The 23,137-nt window shown below is 49.0% G+C and overlaps 1 protein-coding gene across 4 annotated transcripts in view; it reads right to left on the bottom strand.

The window, feature by feature from the left end:
* Nucleotides 1–23,137, bottom strand: part of LOC129823542 (rho GTPase-activating protein 29-like) — a 75,301-nt gene that overhangs the window by 30,222 nt on the left and 21,942 nt on the right. For all 4 annotated transcript variants that reach the window (XM_055882341.1, XM_055882340.1, XM_055882344.1 and 1 more), the window contains 6 exons: nt 15,885–15,981; nt 15,320–15,392; nt 14,998–15,073; nt 5,076–5,225; nt 3,762–3,826; nt 2,395–2,505 (listed from right to left, as the gene is read on the bottom strand). In XM_055882341.1, the coding sequence (XP_055738316.1) occupies nt 2,395–2,505; nt 3,762–3,826; nt 5,076–5,225; nt 14,998–15,073; nt 15,320–15,392; nt 15,885–15,981 (572 nt within the window). The remainder of the gene's footprint in view (nt 1–2,394; nt 2,506–3,761; nt 3,827–5,075; nt 5,226–14,997; nt 15,074–15,319; nt 15,393–15,884; nt 15,982–23,137) is intronic.

Consider the following 23,137-nt stretch of genomic DNA (forward strand, 5'->3'; position numbering starts at 1 on the left):
TTACAGAGCATCAGTCCTACCTGTACTAGTGTGTTATAGAGCGTCAGTCCTACCTGTACTAGTGTGTTACAGAGCGTCAGTCCTACCTGTACTAGTGTGTTATAGAGCGTCAGTCCTACCTGTACTAGTGTGTTATAGAGCGTCAGCCCTACCTGTACTAGTGTGTTATAGAGCGTCAGTCCTACCTGTATTAGTGTGTTATAGAGCGTCAGCCCTACCTGTACTAGTGTGTTATAGAGCGTCAGTCCTACCTGTATTAGTGTGTTATAGAGCGTCAGCCCTACCTGTACTAGTGTGTTATAGAGCGTCAGTCCTACCTGTACTAGTGTGTTATAGAGCGTCAGTCCTACCTGTATTAGTGTGTTATAGAGCGTCAGCCCTACCTGTACTAGTGTGTTATAGAGCGTCAGTCCTACCTGTACTAGTGTGTTACAGAGCGTCAGTCCTACCTGTATTAGTGTGTTACAGAGCGTCAGTCCTACCTGTACTAGTGTGTTATAGAGCGTCAGTCCTACCTGTACTAGTGTGTTATAGAGCGTCAGTCCTACCTGTACTAGTGTGTTATAGAGCGTCAGTCCTACCTGTACTAGTGTGTTACAGAGCATCAGTCCTACCTGTACTAGTGTGTTACAGAGCGTCAGTCCTACCTGTACTAGTGTGTTACACAGCGTCCGTCCTACCCGTACTAGTGTGTTACAGAGCATCAGTCCTACCTGTACTAGTGTGTTATAGAGCGTCAGTCCTACCTGTACTAGTGTGTTATAGAGCGTCAGTCCAACCTGTACTAGTGTGTTACAGAGCATCAGTCCTACCTGTATTAGTGTGTTACAGAGCGTCAGTCCTACCTGTACTAGTGTGTTATAGAGCGTCAGTCCTACCTGTACTAGTGTGTTATAGAGCGTCAGTCCTACCTGTACTAGTGTGTTACACAGCGTCAGTCCTACCTGTACTAGTGTGTTACACAGCGTCAGTCCTACCTGTACTAGTGTGTTACAGAGCGTCAGTCCTACCTGTACTAGTGTGTTACAGAGCGTCAGTCCTACCCGTAATAGTGTGTTACAGAGCGTCAGTACTACCTGTACTAGTGTGTTATAGAGCGTCAGTCCTACCTGTACTAGTGTGTTATAGCGTCCGTCCTACCTGTATTAGTGTGTTATAGAGCGTCAGTCCTACCTGTACTAGTGTGTTATAGAGCGTCAGTCCTACCTGTATTAGTGTGTTACAGAGCGTCAGTCCAACCTGTACTAGTGTGTTACAGAGCGTCAGTCCTACCTGTACTAGTGTGTTACAGAGCGTCAGCCCTACCTGTACTAGTGTGTTACACAGCGTCAGTCCTACCTGTACTAGTGTGTTACAGAGCGTCAGTCCTACCTGTACCAGTGTGTTACAGAGCATCAGTCCTACCTGTATTAGTGTGTTACAGAGCGTCAGTCCTACCTGTACTAGTGTGTTATAGAGCGTCAGTCCTACCTGTACTAGTGTGTTATAGAGCGTCAGTCCTACCTGTACTAGTGTGTTACACAGCGTCAGTCCTACCTGTACTAGTGTGTTACAGAGCGTCAGTCCTACCTGTACTAGTGTGTTACAGAGCGTCAGTCCTACCTGTACTAGTGTGTTATAGAGCGTCAGTCCTACCTGTATTAGTGTATTACAGAGCATCAGTCCTACCTGTACTAGTGTGTTATAGAGCGTCAGTCCTACCTGTACTAGTGTGTTACAGAGCGTCAGTCCTACCTGTACTAGTGTGTTACAGAGCGTCAGTCCTACCTGTATTAGTGTGTTACACAGCGTCAGTCCTACCTGTACTAGTGTGTTACAGAGCGTCAATCCTACCTGTATTAGTGTGTTACAGAGCGTCAGTCCTACCTGTATTAGTGTGTTATAGAGCGTCAGTCCTACCTGTACTAGTGTGTTACAGAGCGTCAGTCCTACCTGTACTAGTGTGTTACAGAGCGTCAGTCCTACCTGTACTAGTGTGTTATAGAGCGTCAGTCCTACCTGTACTAGTGTGTTACAGAGCGTCAGTCCTACCTGTACTAGTGTGTTACAGAGCGTCAGTCCTACCTGTACTAGTGTGTTACAGAGCGTCAGTCCTACCTGTACTAGTGTGTTACAGAGCGTCAGTCCTACCTGTACTAGTGTGTTACAGAGCGTCAGTCCTACCTGTACTAGTGTGTTACAGAGCGTCAGTCCTACCTGTACTAGTGTGTTACAGAGCATCAGTCCTACCTGTATTAGTGTGTTACAGAGCATCAGTCCTACCTGTACTAGTGTGTTATAGAGCGTCAGTCCTACCTGTACCAGTGTGTTACAGAGCATCAGTCCTACCTGTATTAGTGTGTTACAGAGCATCAGTCCTACCTGTACCAGTGTGTTACAGAGCGTCATTCCTACCTGAATGAATTTGTTGGTCTGCAGGGCAGTGGCCGTCTGCAGGAGGAGTTGGCTGTACTCCGTGTCATTCTTAAACGTAGAGATATAGGTATCCCTGAAAGGCATGTAGTCCTGTGGGCCAGACAAACAGACATTAAGGAAAAAATAATCATTAGTCACATTCTCGTCCTATGTGTGCACTTCAAAGAGAGACTGAACACACCGATTCCACGTTTCTCTGTTGCTCATTTAAGAAAAACGAGATTTCTGTTTTTTTTTGAGGATGTGGTTTTGATGAGGGAGATGCTTTTTTTTTCAAATTAGGAACCAAATGAAGATCACTTCCTCAAAATAGTCAGAATCTCTAAAGTAATGAAATCTCATGAAATCTTTCATTCGTTTTTGACAAGGTTTTAGCAGAGCAATTTTTTACATCTTGCTAAGGTGTTTTGGTGAAGTATGTCTCAAGACACAAAATCGACGCGACGTGTCGTCTTATTTAAACTATGTCCGATCCCCTGCGCTGCTGGGCCGGTCTGTCTCACTGTCTGGTTCTGCAGCGGGATTGGGGGGAGAGCAATGACTGCAGCTGTTTATCGCGTGTTAGTGGTCCATTGTCGCAAAAAAATATATATCAAAAACCCCAAAACCCTCAAGTCAGTCATAACGAACTCACTTACAAAACTCAGTTTTGGACGAGACTTGACTTTATGAACAAAATTATCTCATTTACACTTTGTAGTTAATTTTGACACTAGAATCAAATGTTGGACTAATATCGATGCACATAGGGCTGTTTTCTATCAGTCAAGTTGTTCACTGCCATCAGTTGCCCTTTAAGAGGGTAAGCTATGTTTTAATCTGTTGAGCTGCAGTTTTAAAGTAGACACCCACCGAGTGTACAAAACATTAGGAACACCTGCTCTTTCCATGACAGACCACACCAGGTGAATGTAGGTTAAATCCACTTCAAATCAGTGTAGACGAAGGGGAGGAGACTGGTTAAAAGAAGGCTTCTTAAGCTTTGAGACAATTGGCACATGGATTGTGTGTGTGTGTGTGTGCCATTCAGAGGGTGAATGGGCAAGACAAAAGATTGAAGTGCCTTTAAACAGGGTATGGTAGTAGGTGCCAGGTGCACCGGTTTGAGAAAAAAAAAAACAGCCAACTTGACACAACTGTGAGAAGCATTGGAGTCAACATGGACCAGCATCCCTTTGGGAACACTTTCGACACCTTGTAGAGTCCATGCCTTGACAAATTGAGGCTGTTCTGAGGGAAAAGGGGAGGGGGTGCAACTCAATATTAGGAAGGTGTTCCTAATGTTTTGTACACCCAGTGTATATCCGTGATCTGTGCTTGTGGTGAATTATTCTAAAACATATTACCTGTTGACTCGCCAGCATCTTTGCAGATTCTGCCATTTTGGCACAGCTCTTGGCACATTCGATGTCTGGGGGGGGGAGAGATAGCAGATAAGTCAGTGTGGATGTGTTGTTTGTTCACAAATTAGTAAGCACGTCCGTCCACTAACACGTAGCGTTAAGATTTCCCTTCACTGGAACTAAAGGGGCCGAGCCCAAAGCATGAAAAACAGCCCCAGACCATTATTCCTCCTCCACCAAACTTTACAGTTGGCACTTTGCATTCGGGCAGGCAGTGTTCTCCTGACATCCGCCAAACCAAGATTCTTCCGTCGGACTGCCAGATGGTGAAGCGTAATTCATCCCTCCAGAGAACACATTTCCACTGCTTCAGAGTCCAATGGCGGCGAGCTCTACACCACTCCAGCCGACGCTTGGCATTGCGCATTGGTGATCTTAGTCTTGTGTGCGGCTGCTCGGCCATGGAAACACATTTCATGAAGCTCCCGACGAACAGTTATTGTGCTGACGTTGCTTCCAGAGGACGTTTGTGCAACCTAGTACAGACGATATTTCAGCACTTGGTGATCCCGTTCTGTGAGCTTGTGTGGCCTACCACTTCACGGCTGAGCCGTTGTTGCTCCTAGACATTTCCACTTCACAATAACAGCACTTACAGTTGACCGATGATCAGCTCTAGCGGGGCATATATTTTACAAACTGACTTGTTGGAAAGGTGGCATCCTATAACCACGTGCCATGTTGAAAGTCACTGAGCTCGTCAGTAAGGCCATTCTACTGCAAATGTTTGTCTATGGAGATTGCATGGCTGTGTGCTCGATTTTATACACCAGTCAGCAACAGGTGTGGCTGAATTAGCCGAATCCACTCATTTGAAGGGGTGTCCACATACTTTTGTATTTATAGTGTATGTCCACTAACATGGACGTGGGCCAAAATTTCCTCCACAGCGACATGAGAGACTGATCAACATTTACAGGAAGTGTTTGGTTGGAGTCATTACAGCTAAACGTGGTACAACCACTTATTGAGTGTAAAAGGGAGCAATTACTTTTTTCACACAGAGGCATTTGGTGTTACACATAACTTGTTAATTAAATTAATGAAATGAGTATGAACATTTTGATTCCATTTATTTAAATTAGTCGGTTATGACTGAAGATCTGAGGTAAATACTTTTTCACTGAACTATATATGAGTTGGGCCTGAGGTATTTCTTAGCCAGGTGTGCGAGTCGTGTATGTATGAGTTGTGTATGTGTGTGTGTGTGTGTGTATAGGTCGTGAGTGTGTGCATGCTTGCAGGTGTCTAACTAACCCAGTCCCAGCCGCTTGTCGACCCAGGCCAGCAGATCTTTGGTGTACTTAGACCACGCCTTGGCATAGAGCAGAGCTGACTCCACCCCGCTGTCGTTCTTCTGCAGCGTCAGGTCAACATCCTCCTCCTCAGACAGCGCCACCTCTGGGCCTGGAGATGTAGTACAGGAGGAGCATCTATCAAATAGTTTCTACTGGTGTTATTACACGTCCTAACCACATGACCTAACAGGGCTCATAGGGGTAGTGCACTACTTTAGACCAGGGCCCATAGGGGACGCAGGCATGGGGTTTCTGTAGAACCAGATACCAAGCAGATGGATGGGAGGGGTGAATCAGAGGGAGAATTATTCACACAGTTAGAAAATGGGCAGTCAGCGATTGGTAAATTAATTTTACCTAATGAATTTTAGAGTGGTTAAATTTCCAGCCCCATTACCTCAGCTGTTTACCAAAACCGGGGCGGGGTGACGGCGCTTTGATAATTGAGGTTGCCCAGTTAAGCAGTCCCATAGACTCCATATGTATTCTTGTGAGTTGACTAGGACAGTCTTAAGACTGGCCTCTAGACTGGACGCCCACCCTACACTAAGCGATGAGAAATCAAGGACAGGTATGAATGACACATTCAGTACCCCTAGAAGCGTGACATATAGCAGCTTAAATTAACTTTTTTTTATTTTACCTTTATTTATTTAACTAGGGGAGTCAGTTAAGAACAAATTCTTATTTTCAATGACGGCCTAGGAACGGTGGGTTAGCTGCCTTTGTTCAGAAACAGAACGACAGATTTTTACCTTGTCAGCTCGGGGATTCGATCTTGCAACCTTTCGGTTACTAGTCCAAACGCTCTAACCACTAGGCTACCCTGCCGCCCCAGAATGCAGGTACGAATGACAAATCACTCCTACATAGTAAAAGCACAACATATAGCTAGCTGTATATGGCCTAGTTTTAAATTCTATGCTATGCATAGCGATGTCATAAAACCCTGTCATAACTTCTCTGACCTCACATCCCAGCTGCCTTCCATATGATTCAATACAGGCTTCAGCATTACAGAATTAACACAGTCACCCCTCCCATCCATCTGCTTGGTATCTGGTTCTACAGAAACTCCATGCTTGCGTCCCCTATGGGCCCTGGTCTAAAGTAGGGCACCACGCAGAGACCAGTGGCACTATGAAGAGACTAGGGTACCATTTGGGACTTGGTCCATGTGTTTTGCATAACACAGAAATACTTCTAAAACAGCCAAAGAATGTCAGCCATTTGGTGGTAAAAAGCCACAGCCCAGGCTGAACGCCATCTGTAGCCGAATTAACAGGGGTCTGTGCTAAGGGCTAAAGGCTACTAAAGGCTAAGGGCTAAAGGCTAAGGGCTAAAGGTTAAGGGCTACTAAATGCTAAGGGCTAAAGGCTAAGGGCTAAAGGCTAAAGGTTAAGGGCTACTAAAGGCTAAGGGCTAAAGGCTAAGGGCTAAAGGTTAAGGGCTACTAAAGGCTAAGGGCTAAAGGCTAAAGGCTAAGGGCTAAAGGTTAAGGGCTACTAAAGGCTAAGGGCTAAAGGCTAAAGGTAAATGGTGTTGCATATAGCCTAGGACAAAAAACACTTCCCATCCAATCTGACAGAACTTGAGAGGACCTGCAGAGAATAAATGGGAGAAACTCCCCAAATACATGTGTGCCAAGCTTGTAGCGTCATATCCAAGAAGACTCAAGGCTGTAATCGTTGCCAAGGGTGCTTCAACAAAGTACTGAGTAAAGGATCTGAATACTTATGTAAATGTGATTTTACCATTTTTTATTTGTAATACATTTGCACATTTTTTACATTTTGATTAAACTGTTTTTGCTGTGTCATTATGGGTTATTGACCATGGTTACTGATCAAAACCTCAAAATCAAAGCACAGCCTTGCCATTGAGTAGGGTAGACACAGGAAAGCCTGGCTCCCTGTAGAGGAAAGGCTATGTAACCACTGCACCACAACAGAACCTGAGACGGAGCTGCATTTCCTGACAAAATGTTAAAGATATAAAACAATTAGAGAGAGTGTCATTTCCCCAAATGTGAAACCCTCATTCAAGGTTTCAAAGACCTCTCTGATGACGATAGGCTACCCGTCCTGTTGGGGGAGGACGCAGAGAGCTGTGGGTTGGCAGCGCACTACATTGCTGCCTGCCATAAGATGAGGGACAGTGTCTGACAGAACAAACTACCTGCACATGGCCTATATGCTTATTGTTCAGTGTATGGCTATTTTGACCCTTGGTTATTGTTGTTACTGTTGACAATTTTGATTGTTAATATTATAAATCTCCAAAGAAAGCTTTGGCAATATGTACATTGTTACATCATTCCAATAAAGCAAACAGAGAGAGAGAGCGAGAGCGAAGGCTGAGCAACCACAGCAGAACCTGAGACAGAGCTGCATTTCATTACAAAATGTCAAAAGTATAAAACTAGAGTGTGTCATTTCCCCAAATTTGGGGAAATGACACTCAAGGTTCTGATGAGAGTAGGCTACCATCCTGTTGGGGGAGGACGCAGAGAGCTGTGGGTTGGCAGCGCACTACATTGTCCCTCATCTTATGGCAGGCAGCAGTGTCTGACAGACCAAACTACCTGCATGCTTATTGTTAATGTTAAATGTATGGTTACTTTGACAATTGGTTATTGTTGTTACTGTTGTCCCATTGACCATTTTGATTCTTATTATTTTAATATTGTAAATATCCAAAGTGGCAATATGTACATTGTTACGTCATGCCAATAATGCAAATGGGGGGAGATGCTCAACGTGAGTTCCTGATTTATTTATCTGTTTTTTGTTATTTTTAAAATGAGATGAATAAAGGAGAAGTGATGAATAACTCTATTCAATCAGAATAGAAAAAAAGGTAACTTTACACTTTACACAACAAATTAAGTTGACTCTCGCTAGCTAGCTACACAACAAAAACCTAGCCAGCAGGCTATCAAGCTAGCCAGAAAAATTGAGCTAGAACAAACCTAGCAAAGGGGAATAAAATACTACATCAAACAACCAAACTGAGTGAGTAAACCAAAAAGGAGCACGTACTCTAACTTTAGACATATCTTCTGGGTTTTTGTGTGTATTTTTGCTGGTTTTTGAGCTAAATTGGAGCTAGCTAGGTAGCAAGAGCAGAAGACAAACAAAACGGGTTGCCATTACAAACAGAGCAGCAGCAGTAGCAGAGCCCACAGGCACCGTGTCCCCACTCCCCCTCAGCGTCCATTCTCCACCTTCCAGAGGCCAAAAATGACACAACGAGGAAAGCTAGTAAAACAGAAACTACCAAAGTGGAGGCCAGAAACTCTTTTTTGCAGACCTACACAAAAAAAACTGTGATATGAGTCATCTCATCTTTCTCACTGCCCAGCCAAACGCATGGCGCTCAGCAGTCTGTAATGGGTGGAAGCACAACACCATGATAACAATCAACCTCTACAAGACTGGGACTGTCATGGTGCAAGGTAACATTAGGCTGTTTGAAACAGACTTTCAGACCGTTAAGGAGAGAGCGGAGAGAGAAGGACACCACCAGTGACATGCCCTCCTACCAGCACCACCCTCACCCCTACTCTCCCCACCCACAAAGGCACATCCAGCACCTCTCTTCCCACCCTAGCGGAGGACACGCCCCAGGAGGAGAGCGACCCCCCTCAGTGCAGAGCAGGCTCAGGCCCTCCTCACCACCATGGCTGCCATGAGGGATGAGTTCACCAAACTGGAGGGGGAGGTGGTCCTGCTCAGGGAGAGCGTGAGCAAACAGCAACCAGACAACCACACCTTAGAGGAGCTCCTAACCAAGGTGAGGACAGAGCAGGACAGCAGCCTTGCAACACAGCTGAAAGAGGTTCAGCAAGAGAGAGATGGATTCAAGAGAGACCTGGCTGATCTAACAAAGGAGCTGAGAGAGCTCCTAAAGGACAGGCAGAGCAGTAATAAGGAGCTGACCACACTAAGAGAGGAGCTGCAGGAGAGACAGAACAGAGGACAGGTTGCAGGAGAGACAGAGAACAGAGGACAGGCTGCAGGAGAGACAGAGAACAGAGGACAGGCTGCAGGAGAGACAGAGAACAGAGGACAGGCTGCAGGAGAGACAGAGAACAGAGGACAGACTGCAGGAGAGACAGAGAACAGAGGACAGGCTACAGGAGAGAAAGAGAACAGAGGACAGGCTGCAGGAGAGAATAGAGAACAGAGGACAGGCTGCAGGAGAGAATAGAGAACAGAGGACAGGCTGCAGGAGAGAAAGAGGACAAACTGCAGGAGAGAAAGAGAACAGAGGACAGGCTGCAGGAGAGACAGAGGACATGCTGCAGGAGAGAAAGAGAACAGACTGCAGGAGAGAAAGAGAACAGAGGACAGGCTGCAGGAGAGAAAGAGGACAAACTGCAGGAGAGAAAGAGAACAGAGGACAGGCTGCAGGAGAGACAGAGAACAGAGAACAGACTGCAGGAGAGACAGAGAACAGAGAACAGACTGCAGGAGAGACAGAGAACAGAGGACAGACTGCAGGAGAGACAGAGAACAGAGGACAGACTGCAGGAGAGACAGAGAACAGAGGACAGGCTACAGGAGAGAAAGAGAACAGAGGACAGGCTGCAGGAGAGAATAGAGAACAGAGGACAGGCTGCAGGAGAGAATAGAGAACAGAGGACAGACTGCAGGAGAGAAAGAGAACAGAGGACAGGCTGCAGGAGAGAAAGAGGACAAACTGCAGGAGAGAAAGAGAACAGAGGACAGGCTGCAGGAGAGAAAGAGGACAAACTGCAGGAGAGAAAGAGAACAGAGGACAGGCTGCAGGAGAGACAGAGAACAGAGAACAGACTGCAGGAGAGACAGAGAACAGAGAACAGACTGCAGGAGAGAAAGAGAACAGAGGACAGGCTGCAGGAGAGAAAGAGAACAGAGGACAGACTGCAGGAGAGAAAGAGAACAGATGACAGACTGCAGGAGAGAAAGAGAACAGAGGACAGACTGCAGGAGAGAAAGAGGACAGAGGACAGACTGCAGGAGAGACAGAGAACAGAGGACAGACTGCAGGAGAGAATAGAGAACAGACTGCAGGAGAGAAAGAGAACAGAGGACAGGCTGCAGGAGAGACAGAGAACAGAGGACAGGCTGCAGGAGAGAATAGAGAACAGACTGCAGGAGAGAAAGAGAACAGAGGACAGGCTGCAGGAGAGAATAGAGAACAGACTGCAGGAGAGAAAGAGAACAGAGGACAGGCTGCAGGAGAGAATAGAGAACAGAGGACAGGCTGCAGGAGAGAATAGAGAACAGACTGCAGGAGAGAAAGAGAACAGAGGACAGGCTGCAGGAGAGAATAGAGAACAGGACAGGCTGCAGGAGAGAAAGAGAACAGAGGACAGACTGCAGGAGAGAAAGAGAACAGAGAACAGGCTGCAGGAGAGACAGAGAACAGAGGACAGACTGCAGGAGAGAATAGAGAACAGAGGACAGGCTGCAGGAGAGACAGAGAACAGAGGACAGACTGCAGGAGAGAATAGAGAACAGAGGACAGACTGCAGGAGAGAAAGAGAACAGACTGCAGGAGAGAAAGAGAACAGAGGACAGGCTGCAGGAGAGAATAGAGAACAGACTGCAGGAGAGACAGAGAACAGAGGACAGGCTGCAGGAGAGAATAGAGAACAGAGGACAGGCTGCAGGAGAGACAGAGAACAGAGGACAGGCTGCAGGAGAGAAAGAGAACAGACTGCAGGAGAGAAAGAGAACAGAGGACAGGCTGCAGGAGAGAAAGAGAACAGAGGACAGACTGCAGGAGAGAAAGAGGACAGAGGACAGACTGCAGGAGAGACAGAGAACAGAGAACAGACTGCAGGAGAGACAGAGAACAGAGAACAGACTGCAGGAGAGAAAGAGAACAGAGGACAGGCTGCAGGAGAGAAAGAGAACAGAGGACAGGCTGCAGGAGAGAAAGAGGACAGAGGACAGGCTGCAGGAGAGAAAGAGAACAGAGGACAGACTGCAGGAGAGAAAGAGGACAGAGGACAGGCTGCAGGAGAGAAAGAGAACAGAGGACAGGCTGCAGGAGAGAAAGAGAACAGAGGACAGACTGCAGGAGAGAATAGAGAACAGAGGACAGACTGCAGGAGAGACAGAGAACAGAGGACAGACTGCAGGAGGGAAAGAGGACAGAGGACAGGCTGCAGGAGAGAAAGAGAACAGAGGACAGGCTGCAGGAGAGAATAGAGAACAGAGGACAGACTGCAGGAGAGAAAGAGGACAGAGGACAGGCTGCAGGAGAGAAAGAGAACAGAGGACAGACTGTAGGAGAGAAAGAGGACAGAGGACAGACTGCAGGAGAGACAGAGAACAGAGGACAGACTGCAGGAGAGAAAGAGAACAGAGGACAGACTGCAGGAGAGAAAGAGGACAGAGGACAGGCTGCAGGAGAGACAGAGAACAGAGGACAGACTGCAGGAGAGAAAGAGGACAGAGGACAGACTGCAGGAGAGAAAGAGAACAGACTACAGGAGAGAAAGAGAACAGAGGACAGACTGCAGGAGAGAAAGAGGACAGATGACAGGCTGCAGGAGAGAAAGAGAACAGAGGACAGGCTGCAGGAGAGAAAGAGAACAGAGGACAGACTGCAGGAGAGAATAGAGAACAGAGGACAGACTGCAGGAGAGAAAGAGAACAGAGGACAGACTGCAGGAGAGAACGAGGACAGGCTGCAGGAGAGAAAGAGGACAGAGGACAGGCTACAGGAGAGAAAGAGGACAGAGGACAGGCTACAGGAGAGAAAGAGAACAGAGGACAGGCTACAGGAGATAAAGAGAACAGAGGACAGACTGCAGGAGAGAAAGAGGACATGCTGCAGGAGAGAAAGAGGACAGAGGACAGGCTGCAGGAGAGAGAGAACAGAGGACAGACTGCAGGAGAGAAAGAGAACAGAGGACAGGCTGCAGGAGAGAAAGAGAACAGAGGACAGACTGTAGGAGAGAAAGAGGACAGAGGACAGACTGCAGGAGAGAAAGAGGACAGAGGACAGACTGCAGGAGAGAAAGAGGACAGAGGACAGACTGCAGGAGAGAAAGAGAGCAGAGGACAGACTGCAGGAGAGAAAGAGAGCAGAGGACAGACTGCAGGAGAGAAAGAGGACAGAGGACAGACTGCAGGAGAGAAAGAGAGCAGAGGACAGGCTACAGGAGCAGCTAGATCACCACTATGACCTGCCCTCACACAGCAGAGGGGCCCACGTCAACCAGCCAGGCCTCCCCAGCCCTGCCCTCACACAGCAGAGGGGCCCACGTCAACCAGCCAGGCCTCCCCAGCCCTGCCCTCACACAGCAGAGGGGCCCACCTCAACCAGCCAGGCCTCCCCAGCCCTGCCCTCACACAGCAGAGGGGCCCACGTCAACCAGCCAGGCCTCCCCAGCCCTGCCCTCACACAGCAGAGGGGCCCACCTCAACCAGCCAGGCCTCCCCAGCCCTGCCCTCACACAGCAGAGGAGCCCACCTCAACCAGCCAGGCCTCCCCAGCCCTGCCCTCACACAGCAGAGGAGCCCACCTCAACCAGCCAGGCCTCCCCAGCCCTGCCCTCACACAGCAGAGGGGCCCACGTCAACCAGCCAGGCCTCCCCAGCCCTGCCCTCACACAGCAGAGGGGCCCACCTCAACCAGCCAGGCCTCCCCAGCCCTGCCCTCACACAGCAGAGGGGCCCACGTCAACCAGCCAGGCCTCCCCAGCCCTGCCCTCACACAGCAGAGGGGCCCACCTCAACCAGCCAGGCCTCCCCAGCCCTGCCCTCACACAGCAGAGGGGCCCACCTCAACCAGCCAGGCCACCCCAGCCCTGCCCTCACACAGCAGAGGGGCCCACCTCAACCAGCCAGGCCTCCAAAGTAGATGTCCTAACCGACTTGCCAAAACAATGGTTTGTTAACAAGAAATTTGTGGAGTGGTTGAAAAACTAGTTTTAATAACTCCAACCTAAGATTTTTGTAAACTTCCGACTTCAACTGGGACGTTCCCCCCTCAGAGTCACCCTACTTTAATGAAGAGAGCTTCTCTATTCTAGAGGGGGAGATTAGTCACTTTCAGGCCCAAGGCAACGTACTGGTCTGTGGAGACCTGAATGCTAGAACAGCAGAAGAACAAGACACTTAACAGTCATGGGGATAAACACCTACCAGGAAGCAACAACCTTTCCCTCCCCAGAAACAACTATGACAAAGTGAAAAACTCAAACGGAGTACAGCTCCTGAGGCTCTGTCGAACACTGGGTCTGTACATAGTCAATGGCAGGCTGAGAGGAGACTCTTTTGGTAGGTACACCTACAGCTCATCCCTTGGCAGCAGCACTGTAGACTACTTCCTCACCGACCTAAACCCACAGTCTCTCAGAACCGTCACAGTCAGCCCACTAACACCTCTCTCAGACCACAGTAAAAGTCACAGTATCTGAGAAAAGCGGAACCCAACCCATGAAGCATCACGGACCAATAAATGACATGGTACTGAAACAGACCTACAGATACAGACATCTACCAAAAAACTATTAGTAGCGAAAACAATCTCTCCGGGACAACGTTTTAGTCGTAACATTCTGCTGCAACAATGAAGGTGTAAAAACCGTTCGGAACATAAACTTCATACTTGACAAATTAGCCTCGTTGGCTAATCTACAGAAACATAAGAGGAAACCGCCCCCCCAAAAAATACATCTAATCAAAAAACAAGAGAACCAGAGAAAGAAAATATACGCCTTCAATATGGGGGAAACACTGAAGCAATACAAACGCACCCTAAGAACAAAAAAGGAACAGCACATTAGAAATCAGCTGGATGGAATTGAGGAATCCATAGAATCAAACCACTTCTGGGAGAACTGGAATAAATTAAACAAACCTCATCAGGAGGAATTGGCTCTTCAAAATGGGGATATGTGGAGAAATCACTTTGCAAACCTCTACAGAAACATAACAAAGAGCCCAGAACAAAAATATACACCAGAAAAATTACAAACCCTTGAATCAGCAGTCAAAGACTATCAGAGTCCTGTGGATACCCCAATTACAGAAGAAGAATTATTGGAAATACTTTGCACTCTCCAACCCAAAAAGGCCTGTGGTGATGATGGTATTTTAAATGAAATGATCAAATATACACACACACACAAATTCGAATTGGCTATACTCAAACTCCTCAACATTATCCTCACCGCAGGTATTTTCCCTGATATTTGGAACCAAGGTTTGATCACACTAATCTATAAAAACGTAGACAATTTTGACCCAAATAATTACAGAGGAATTTGCATTAACAGCAACTTGGGGGAAATTATCTGCCGTATCATAAATAGCAGACTACATAATTTCCTCCATAATTTCCAACCTTCTGAGCAGAAGATTGGATAAAAAAAATATTATTGTACAACTGACCACATTTCCACCCTCCAATTGACAAGAAGTTCACCAAAACAAAAAGGCACAATCTACTCGTGTTTTGTAAACTTCAAGAAATAATTTGATTCAATTTGGCACAAAGGTCTTTTTAATAGACTCATAGAAAGTGGTACGGACACAAGTCCACAACTATTATTATTATTGCTGTTGGTCCCACCATTTTTGTTAACTGTATACCTAGTCATTTAAACTTGCCATATCAATAAAGTCTATTGAATTGAGAGACAAGAAAATGGAGGGAGCGAGAGAGAGAGCGAAACGAGAGAGAGAGAGGGGGGGGGGGGTAGAAACAAAGAGAGAAACTTCACTTGCTTTGGCAATGTTAACATATGTTTCCCATGCCAATAAAGCCCTTGAATTGAAACAAGAGAGAGAGAGGGAGAGTGAGAGAGGAAACAGAGGAAGAAAAAAAAACAGACGAAAAAGGAGAGAGTAGAAAAATCTAAATGAGACTCTTACCCACTAGGTCATTCTTCCACCCAGAATCCTTCTCTGGAACACATCCCCCAGAATCCACAGAGAGATTCTCAGAAGACTAGAAATAACACAACATGCAGACATTTCATCAATATAGTCATCTGCATTTGTCGTTTTGGAACTGTTTGGCCCCCCCCAAAAAATTACATTTGATCACAAACAAAAAAAACTAAAATATGAAGAAAAAGAATTCCACTTGTATCTACTTTACTGAAAACGTTCTGTAAAGCGAACATTCAACTCAATTCAACAGGGTTTAGACTACATTTCGGATCGTTCAGAGAGTCCGTGTCTGATGGCATACCCTGCTTCTCCTGGTCGGTGGGATCCCCCACCCTGATTGGCTGTCCACATCTCCCATAAGAAAGTCAGACACTCTGAGGAGGAAGTCAGAAAAGAAGACGAGTCAGCATTATCGAGTGAGCAAGACTAGCAAAGCTAAGTATCCGAGACTAGAGGTTTAAACATAGTTGATTTCAATAAATAGGCCTAACAGAGACACGTGAGCAATACTGAGAAAACAAAGTGTTCCAAGAATAGGAAGTTAAAACATTTATTCAATCAAATAACAAAGAGTCCAAGGCTAGAGGTTAAAGATAAGTGTCCAAGTTTTTTTTTTTTTTTAAAGGGTAGTTACATATTTATGTAGACATTACCTAACAATGCTCAGTGTGGTTTAAGTGAAACGTTCATGTGGACATGAGCCTATTCATCCTTTGTACTATTACAATTAAGACTTGATTGTTTTCTGTTAACAGTCAAAAAGAACGAGTACTGTCTACACCACCATCTCTGACAAGAGGTTACTAAAAAGTCAACAGTGTTGAAAAAAGGCCAACCCCCCCCCCCCCCCAAAAAGTCATACTCACACATTGCCAAATGTGAATGCCAAAGTGTCAATGGACGCGTATATCTCGCCAAATATAGCGGTTTTGTTTTCTTGGTTTCCCTCCTTGATGTTAATGCCTGTTGGAAAGTGATTAAAACCCACATGAGTACTTCAACCAGAGACCAAATCGCAATCTTCAGCCAGCCAGCAAAACAGGCAACAAAAGCAGTCAGAGTTAGCCTGGTCATAAAGCTAAATAATGGACTTGTATGTTGACAGTGTAACGGATGTGAAATGGCTAGCTAGTTAGCGGGTGCGCGCTAGTAGCATTTCAATCAGTTACGTCACTTGCTCTGAGACTTAAGTAGTGTTGCCCCTTGCTTTGCAAGGGCCGTGGCCTTTGTGGAGCGATGGGTAACGACCGTGCTTCGTGGGCAACCGTTGTTGATGTGTGCAGAGGGTCCCTGGTTCGCGCCCGTGTCGGGGCAAGGGGACGGTTTAAAGTTATACTGTTACATTGATGCTGTTGACCCGGATCACTGGTTGCTGCGGAAAAGGAGGAGGTTGAAAGAGGGGTGAGTGTAACGGATGTGAAATGGCTAGCTAGTTAGCGGGTGCGCGCTAGTAGCATTTCAATCAGTTACGTCACTTGCTCTGAGACTTAAGAATTCAATTAACAGTCCTTTCATTCATTCATTATTTCATTCATTCATTATTTCATTCATTAGATCCTACAGTAAATGAAGCATGTAAGAAATAAGCTACATTTATTAACTTGCTAGTTTCTGTAGATGCAGATAGTAAATGTGCATTTGGATATTATTATTATTATTTTGGTATTCATGGACTTTAGAAAAGTTGTTGAACACTCCACATGCCAATCACTGTGACACATGTCAATCACATGCCAATCACATGCCAATCGCTGTGACAACGCCATTCAGTCATGGCCCTTTCAGAACCCTTAACTCACAGAATATGACCACAACATGTTGAAAGCATCGAGCCGTCTGTTCAAACGACTAGCACACAGCTCAGACAGCCATGTAGACCCCACAAGACATGCCACCAGAGGTCTCTTCACAGTCCCCAAGTCCAGAACAGACTCTGGGAAACACACAGTACAACACAGAGTCATGACTACATGGAACTCACTCCCACATCAGGTAAAGCAGTCAAAATAGATAAATAAAATACACCTTATGGAACAACGGGGACTGTGGACACACACACACACACACACACAGACACACACACACACACACAAATATTGTTGTATTATACATGTTGTATTGTAGATACGTAGTGGTGTAATGATGTTATATGATGTACTGTTTTATTTTTTGTTTTATATGTAATGTAAGTGCCTTAATGTGTTTTGGACCCCAGGAAGAGTAGCTGCTTCCTTGGCAGGAACTAAATGGGGATCCATAATAAACCCCAGGAAGAGTAGCTGCTGCCTTGGCAGGAACTAAATGGGGATCCATAATAAACCCCAGGAAGAGTAGCTGCTGCCTTGGCAGGAACTAATGGGGATCCATAATAAACCCCAGGAAGAGTAGCTGCTGCCTTGGCAGGAACTAAATGGGGATCCATAATAAACCCCAGGAAGAGTAGCTGCTGCCTTGGCAGGAACTAACGGGGATCCATAATAAACCCCAGGAAGAGTAACTGCTGCCTTGGCAGGAACTAATGGGGATCCATAATAAACCTCAGGAAGAGTAGCTGCTGCCTTGGCAGGAACTAATGGGGATCCATAATAAACCCCAGGAAGAGTAGCTGCTGCCTTGGCAGGTACTAATGGGGATCCATAATAAACCCCAGGAAGAGTAGCTGCTGCCTTGGCAGGAACTAATGGGGATCCATAATAAACCCCAGGAAGAGTAGCTGCTGCCTTGGCAGGAACTAATGGGGATCCATAATAAATACAAAACAGCAACAACAACCTGGGAAAAATTGTCACAAATATAGACATACTGTAGATGGATACTAACAGGAACACAGTCAGGGTTGTCCCTTTGGACCGGGAACAGTCAGGGTTGTCCCTTTGGACCGGGAACAGTCAGGGTTGTCCCTTTGGACCCGGGAACAGTCAGGGTTGTCCCTTTGGACCCGGGAACAGTCAGGGTTGTCCCTTTGGACCCGGGAACAGTCAGGGTTGTCCCTTTGGACCCGGGAACAGTCAGGGTTGTCCCTTTGGACCCGGGAACAGTCAGGGTTGTCCCTTTGGACCCGGGACAGTCAGGGTTGTCCCTTTGGACCCGGGACAGTCAGGGATGTCCCTTTGGACCCGGGACAGTCAGGGTTGTCCCTTTGGACCCGGGACAGTCAGGGTTGTCCCTTTGGACCCGGGACAGTCAGGGTTGTCCCTTTGGACCCGGGACAGTCAGGGTTGTCCCTTTGGACCCGGAACAGTCAGGGTTGTCCCTTTGGACCCGGAACAGTCAGGGTTGTCCCTTTGGACCCGGAACAGTCAGGGTTGTCCCTTTGGACCCGGAACAGTCAGGGTTGTCCCTTTGGACCCGGAACAGTCAGGGTTGTCCCTTTGGACCCGGAACAGTCAGGGTTGTCCCTTTGGACCCGGAACAGTCAGGGTTGTCCCTTTGGACCCGGAACAGTCAGGGTTGTCCCTTTGGACCCGGAACAGTCAGGGTTGTCCCTTTGGACCCGGAACAGTCAGGGTTGTCCCTTTGGACCCGGAACAGTCAGGGTTGTCCCTTTGGACCCGGAACAGTCAGGGTTGTCCCTTTGGACCCGGAACAGTCAGGGTTGTCCCTTTGGACCCGGAACAGTCAGGGTTGTCCCTTTGGACCCGGAACAGTCAGGGTTGTCCCTTTGGACCCGGAACAGTCAGGGTTGTCCCTTTGGACCCGGAACAGTCAGGGTTGTCCCTTTGGACCCGGAACAGTCAGGGTTGTCCCTTTGGACCCGGAACAGTCAGGGTTGTCCCTTTGGACCCGGAACAGTCAGGGTTGTCCCTTTGGACCCGGAACAGTCAGGGTTGTCCCTTTGGACCCGGAACAGTCAGGGTTGTCCCTTTGGACCCGGAACAGTCAGGGTTGTCCCTTTGGACCCGGAACAGTCAGGGTTGTCCCTTTGGACCCGGAACAGTCAGGGTTGTCCCTTTGGACCCGGAACAGTCAGGGTTGTCCCTTTGGACCCGGAACAGTCAGGGTTGTCCCTTTGGACCCGGAACAGTCAGGGTTGTCCCTTTGGACCCGGAACAGTCAGGGTTGTCCCTTTGGACCCGGAACAGTCAGGGTTGTCCCTTTGGACCCGGAACAGTCAGGGTTGTCCCTTTGGACCCGGAACAGTCAGGGTTGTCCCTTTGGACCCGGAACAGTCAGGGTTGTCCCTTTGGACCCGGAACAGTCAGGGTTGTCCCTTTGGACCCGGAACAGTCAGGGTTGTCCCTTTGGACCCGGAACAGTCAGGGTTGTCCCTTTGGACCCGGAACAGTCAGGGTTGTCCCTTTGGACCCGGAACAGTCAGGGTTGTCCCTTTGGACCCGGAACAGTCAGGGTTGTCCCTTTGGACCCGGAACAGTCAGGGTTGTCCCTTTGGACCCGGAACAGTCAGGGTTGTCCCTTTGGACCCGGAACAGTCAGGGTTGTCCCTTTGGACCCGGAACAGTCAGGGTTGTCCCTTTGGACCCGGAACAGTCAGGGTTGTCCCTTTGGACCCGGAACAGTCAGGGTTGTCCCTTTGGACCCGGAACAGTCAGGGTTGTCCCTTTGGACCCGGAACAGTCAGGGTTGTCCCTTTGGACCCGGAACAGTCAGGGTTGTCCCTTTGGACCCGGAACAGTCAGGGTTGTCCCTTTGGACCCGGAACAGTCAGGGTTGTCCCTTTGGACCCGGAACAGTCAGGGTTGTCCCTTTGGACCCGGAACAGTCAGGGTTGTCCCTTTGGACCCGGAACAGTCAGGGTTGTCCCTTTGGACCCGGAACAGTCAGGGTTGTCCCTTTGGACCCGGAACAGTCAGGGTTGTCCCTTTGGACCCGGAACAGTCAGGGTTGTCCCTTTGGACCCGGAACAGTCAGGGTTGTCCCTTTGGACCCGGAACAGTCAGGGTTGTCCCTTTGGACCCGGAACAGTCAGGGTTGTCCCTTTGGACCCGGAACAGTCAGGGTTGTCCCTTTGGACCCGGAACAGTCAGGGTTGTCCCTTTGGACCCGGAACAGTCAGGGTTGTCCCTTTGGACCCGGAACAGTCAGGGTTGTCCCTTTGGACCCGGAACAGTCAGGGTTGTCCCTTTGGACCCGGAACAGTCAGGGTTGTCCCTTTGGACCCGGAACAGTCAGGGTTGTCCCTTTGGACCCGGAACAGTCAGGGTTGTCCCTTTGGACCCGGAACAGTCAGGGTTGTCCCTTTGGACCCGGAACAGTCAGGGTTGTCCCTTTGGACCCGGAACAGTCAGGGTTGTCCCTTTGGACCCGGAACAGTCAGGGTTGTCCCTTTGGACCCGGAACAGTCAGGGTTGTCCCTTTGGACCCGGAACAGTCAGGGTTGTCCCTTTGGACCCGGAACAGTCAGGGTTGTCCCTTTGGACCCGGAACAGTCAGGGTTGTCCCTTTGGACCCGGAACAGTCAGGGTTGTCCCTTTGGACCCGGAACAGTCAGGGTTGTCCCTTTGGACCCGGAACAGTCAGGGTTGTCCCTTTGGACCCGGAACAGTCAGGGTTGTCCCTTTGGACCCGGAACAGTCAGGGTTGTCCCTTTGGACCCGGAACAGTCAGGGTTGTCCCTTTGGACCCGGAACAGTCAGGGTTGTCCCTTTGGACCCGGAACAGTCAGGGTTGTCCCTTTGGACCCGGAACAGTCAGGGTTGTCCCTTTGGACCCGGAACAGTCAGGGTTGTCCCTTTGGACCCGGAACAGTCAGGGTTGTCCCTTTGGACCCGGAACAGTCAGGGTTGTCCCTTTGGACCCGGAACAGTCAGGGTTGTCCCTTTGGACCCGGAACAGTCAGGGTTGTCCCTTTGGACCCGGAACAGTCAGGGTTGTCCCTTTGGACCCGGAACAGTCAGGGTTGTCCCTTTGGACCCGGAACAGTCAGGGTTGTCCCTTTGGACCCGGAACAGTCAGGGTTGTCCCTTTGGACCCGGAACAGTCAGGGTTGTCCCTTTGGACCCGGAACAGTCAGGGTTGTCCCTTTGGACCCGGAACAGTCAGGGTTGTCCCTTTGGACCCGGAACAGTCAGGGTTGTCCCTTTGGACCCGGAACAGTCAGGGTTGTCCCTTTGGACCCGGAACAGTCAGGGTTGTCCCTTTGGACCCGGAACAGTCAGGGTTGTCCCTTTGGACCCGGAACAGTCAGGGTTGTCCCTTTGGACCCGGAACAGTCAGGGTTGTCCCTTTGGACCCGGAACAGTCAGGGTTGTCCCTTTGGACCCGGAACAGTCAGGGTTGTCCCTTTGGACCCGGAACAGTCAGGGTTGTCCCTTTGGACCCGGAACAGTCAGGGTTGTCCCTTTGGACCCGGAACAGTCAGGGTTGTCCCTTTGGACCCGGAACAGTCAGGGTTGTCCCTTTGGACCCGGAACAGTCAGGGTTGTCCCTTTGGACCCGGAACAGTCAGGGTTGTCCCTTTGGACCCGGAACAGTCAGGGTTGTCCCTTTGGACCCGGAACAGTCAGGGTTGTCCCTTTGGACCCGGAACAGTCAGGGTTGTCCCTTTGGACCCGGAACAGTCAGGGTTGTCCCTTTGGACCCGGAACAGTCAGGGTTGTCCCTTTGGACCCGGAACAGTCAGGGTTGTCCCTTTGGACCCGGAACAGTCAGGGTTGTCCCTTTGGACCCGGAACAGTCAGGGTTGTCCCTTTGGACCCGGAACAGTCAGGGTTGTCCCTTTGGACCCGGAACAGTCAGGGTTGTCCCTTTGGACCCGGAACAGTCAGGGTTGTCCCTTTGGACCCGGAACAGTCAGGGTTGTCCCTTTGGACCCGGAACAGTCAGGGTTGTCCCTTTGGACCCGGAACAGTCAGGGTTGTCCCTTTGGACCCGGAACAGTCAGGGTTGTCCCTTTGGACCCGGAACAGTCAGGGTTGTCCCTTTGGACCCGGAACAGTCAGGGTTGTCCCTTTGGACCCGGAACAGTCAGGGTTGTCCCTTTGGACCCGGAACAGTCAGGGTTGTCCCTTTGGACCCGGAACAGTCAGGGTTGTCCCTTTGGACCCGGAACAGTCAGGGTTGTCCCTTTGGACCCGGAACAGTCAGGGTTGTCCCTTTGGACCCGGAACAGTCAGGGTTGTCCCTTTGGACCCGGAACAGTCAGGGTTGTCCCTTTGGACCCGGAACAGTCAGGGTTGTCCCTTTGGACCCGGAACAGTCAGGGTTGTCCCTTTGGACCCGGAACAGTCAGGGTTGTCCCTTTGGACCCGGAACAGTCAGGGTTGTCCCTTTGGACCCGGAACAGTCAGGGTTGTCCCTTTGGACCCGGAACAGTCAGGGTTGTCCCTTTGGACCCGGAACAGTCAGGGTTGTCCCTTTGGACCCGGAACAGTCAGGGTTGTCCCTTTGGACCCGGAACAGTCAGGGTTGTCCCTTTGGACCCGGAACAGTCAGGGTTGTCCCTTTGGACCCGGAACAGTCAGGGTTGTCCCTTTGGACCCGGAACAGTCAGGGTTGTCCCTTTGGACCCGGAACAGTCAGGGTTGTCCCTTTGGACCCGGAACAGTCAGGGTTGTCCCTTTGGACCCGGAACAGTCAGGGTTGTCCCTTTGGACCCGGAACAGTCAGGGTTGTCCCTTTGGACCGGGAACAGTCAGGGTTGTCCCTTTGGACCGGGAACAGTCAGGGTTGTCCCTTTGGACCGGGAACAGTCAGGGTTGTCCCTTTGGACCGGGAACAGTCAGGGTTGTCCCTTTGGACCGGGAACAGTCAGGGTTGTCCCTTTGGACCCGGAACAGTCAGGGTTGTCCCTTTGGACCCGGAACAGTCAGGGTTGTCCCTTTGGACCCGGAACAGTCAGGGTTGTCCCTTTGGACCCGGAACAGTCAGGGTTGTCCCTTTGGACCCGGAACAGTCAGGGTTGTCCCTTTGGACCCGGAACAGTCAGGGTTGTCCCTTTGGACCCGGAACAGTCAGGGTTGTCCCTTTGGACCCGGAACAGTCAGGGTTGTCCCTTTGGAAGAAGAGAATGGTGCTAACCAAAACATCAGATTATTATCACGTGGTTTTCATTCACGTTAATATTTACGTTTCCAATTCATATGTACTAACAGGTCACAGACTCAGTGAGCCGGTCAAGACTACAGCCATATTTCCTTTCCTGTGAGCAGAGCCCGAAAAT

Source organism: Salvelinus fontinalis, chromosome 26 (genome assembly GCF_029448725.1).
Source record: "Salvelinus fontinalis isolate EN_2023a chromosome 26, ASM2944872v1, whole genome shotgun sequence".
In the NCBI taxonomy this organism is placed as follows: Eukaryota; Metazoa; Chordata; class Actinopteri; order Salmoniformes; family Salmonidae; genus Salvelinus; species Salvelinus fontinalis.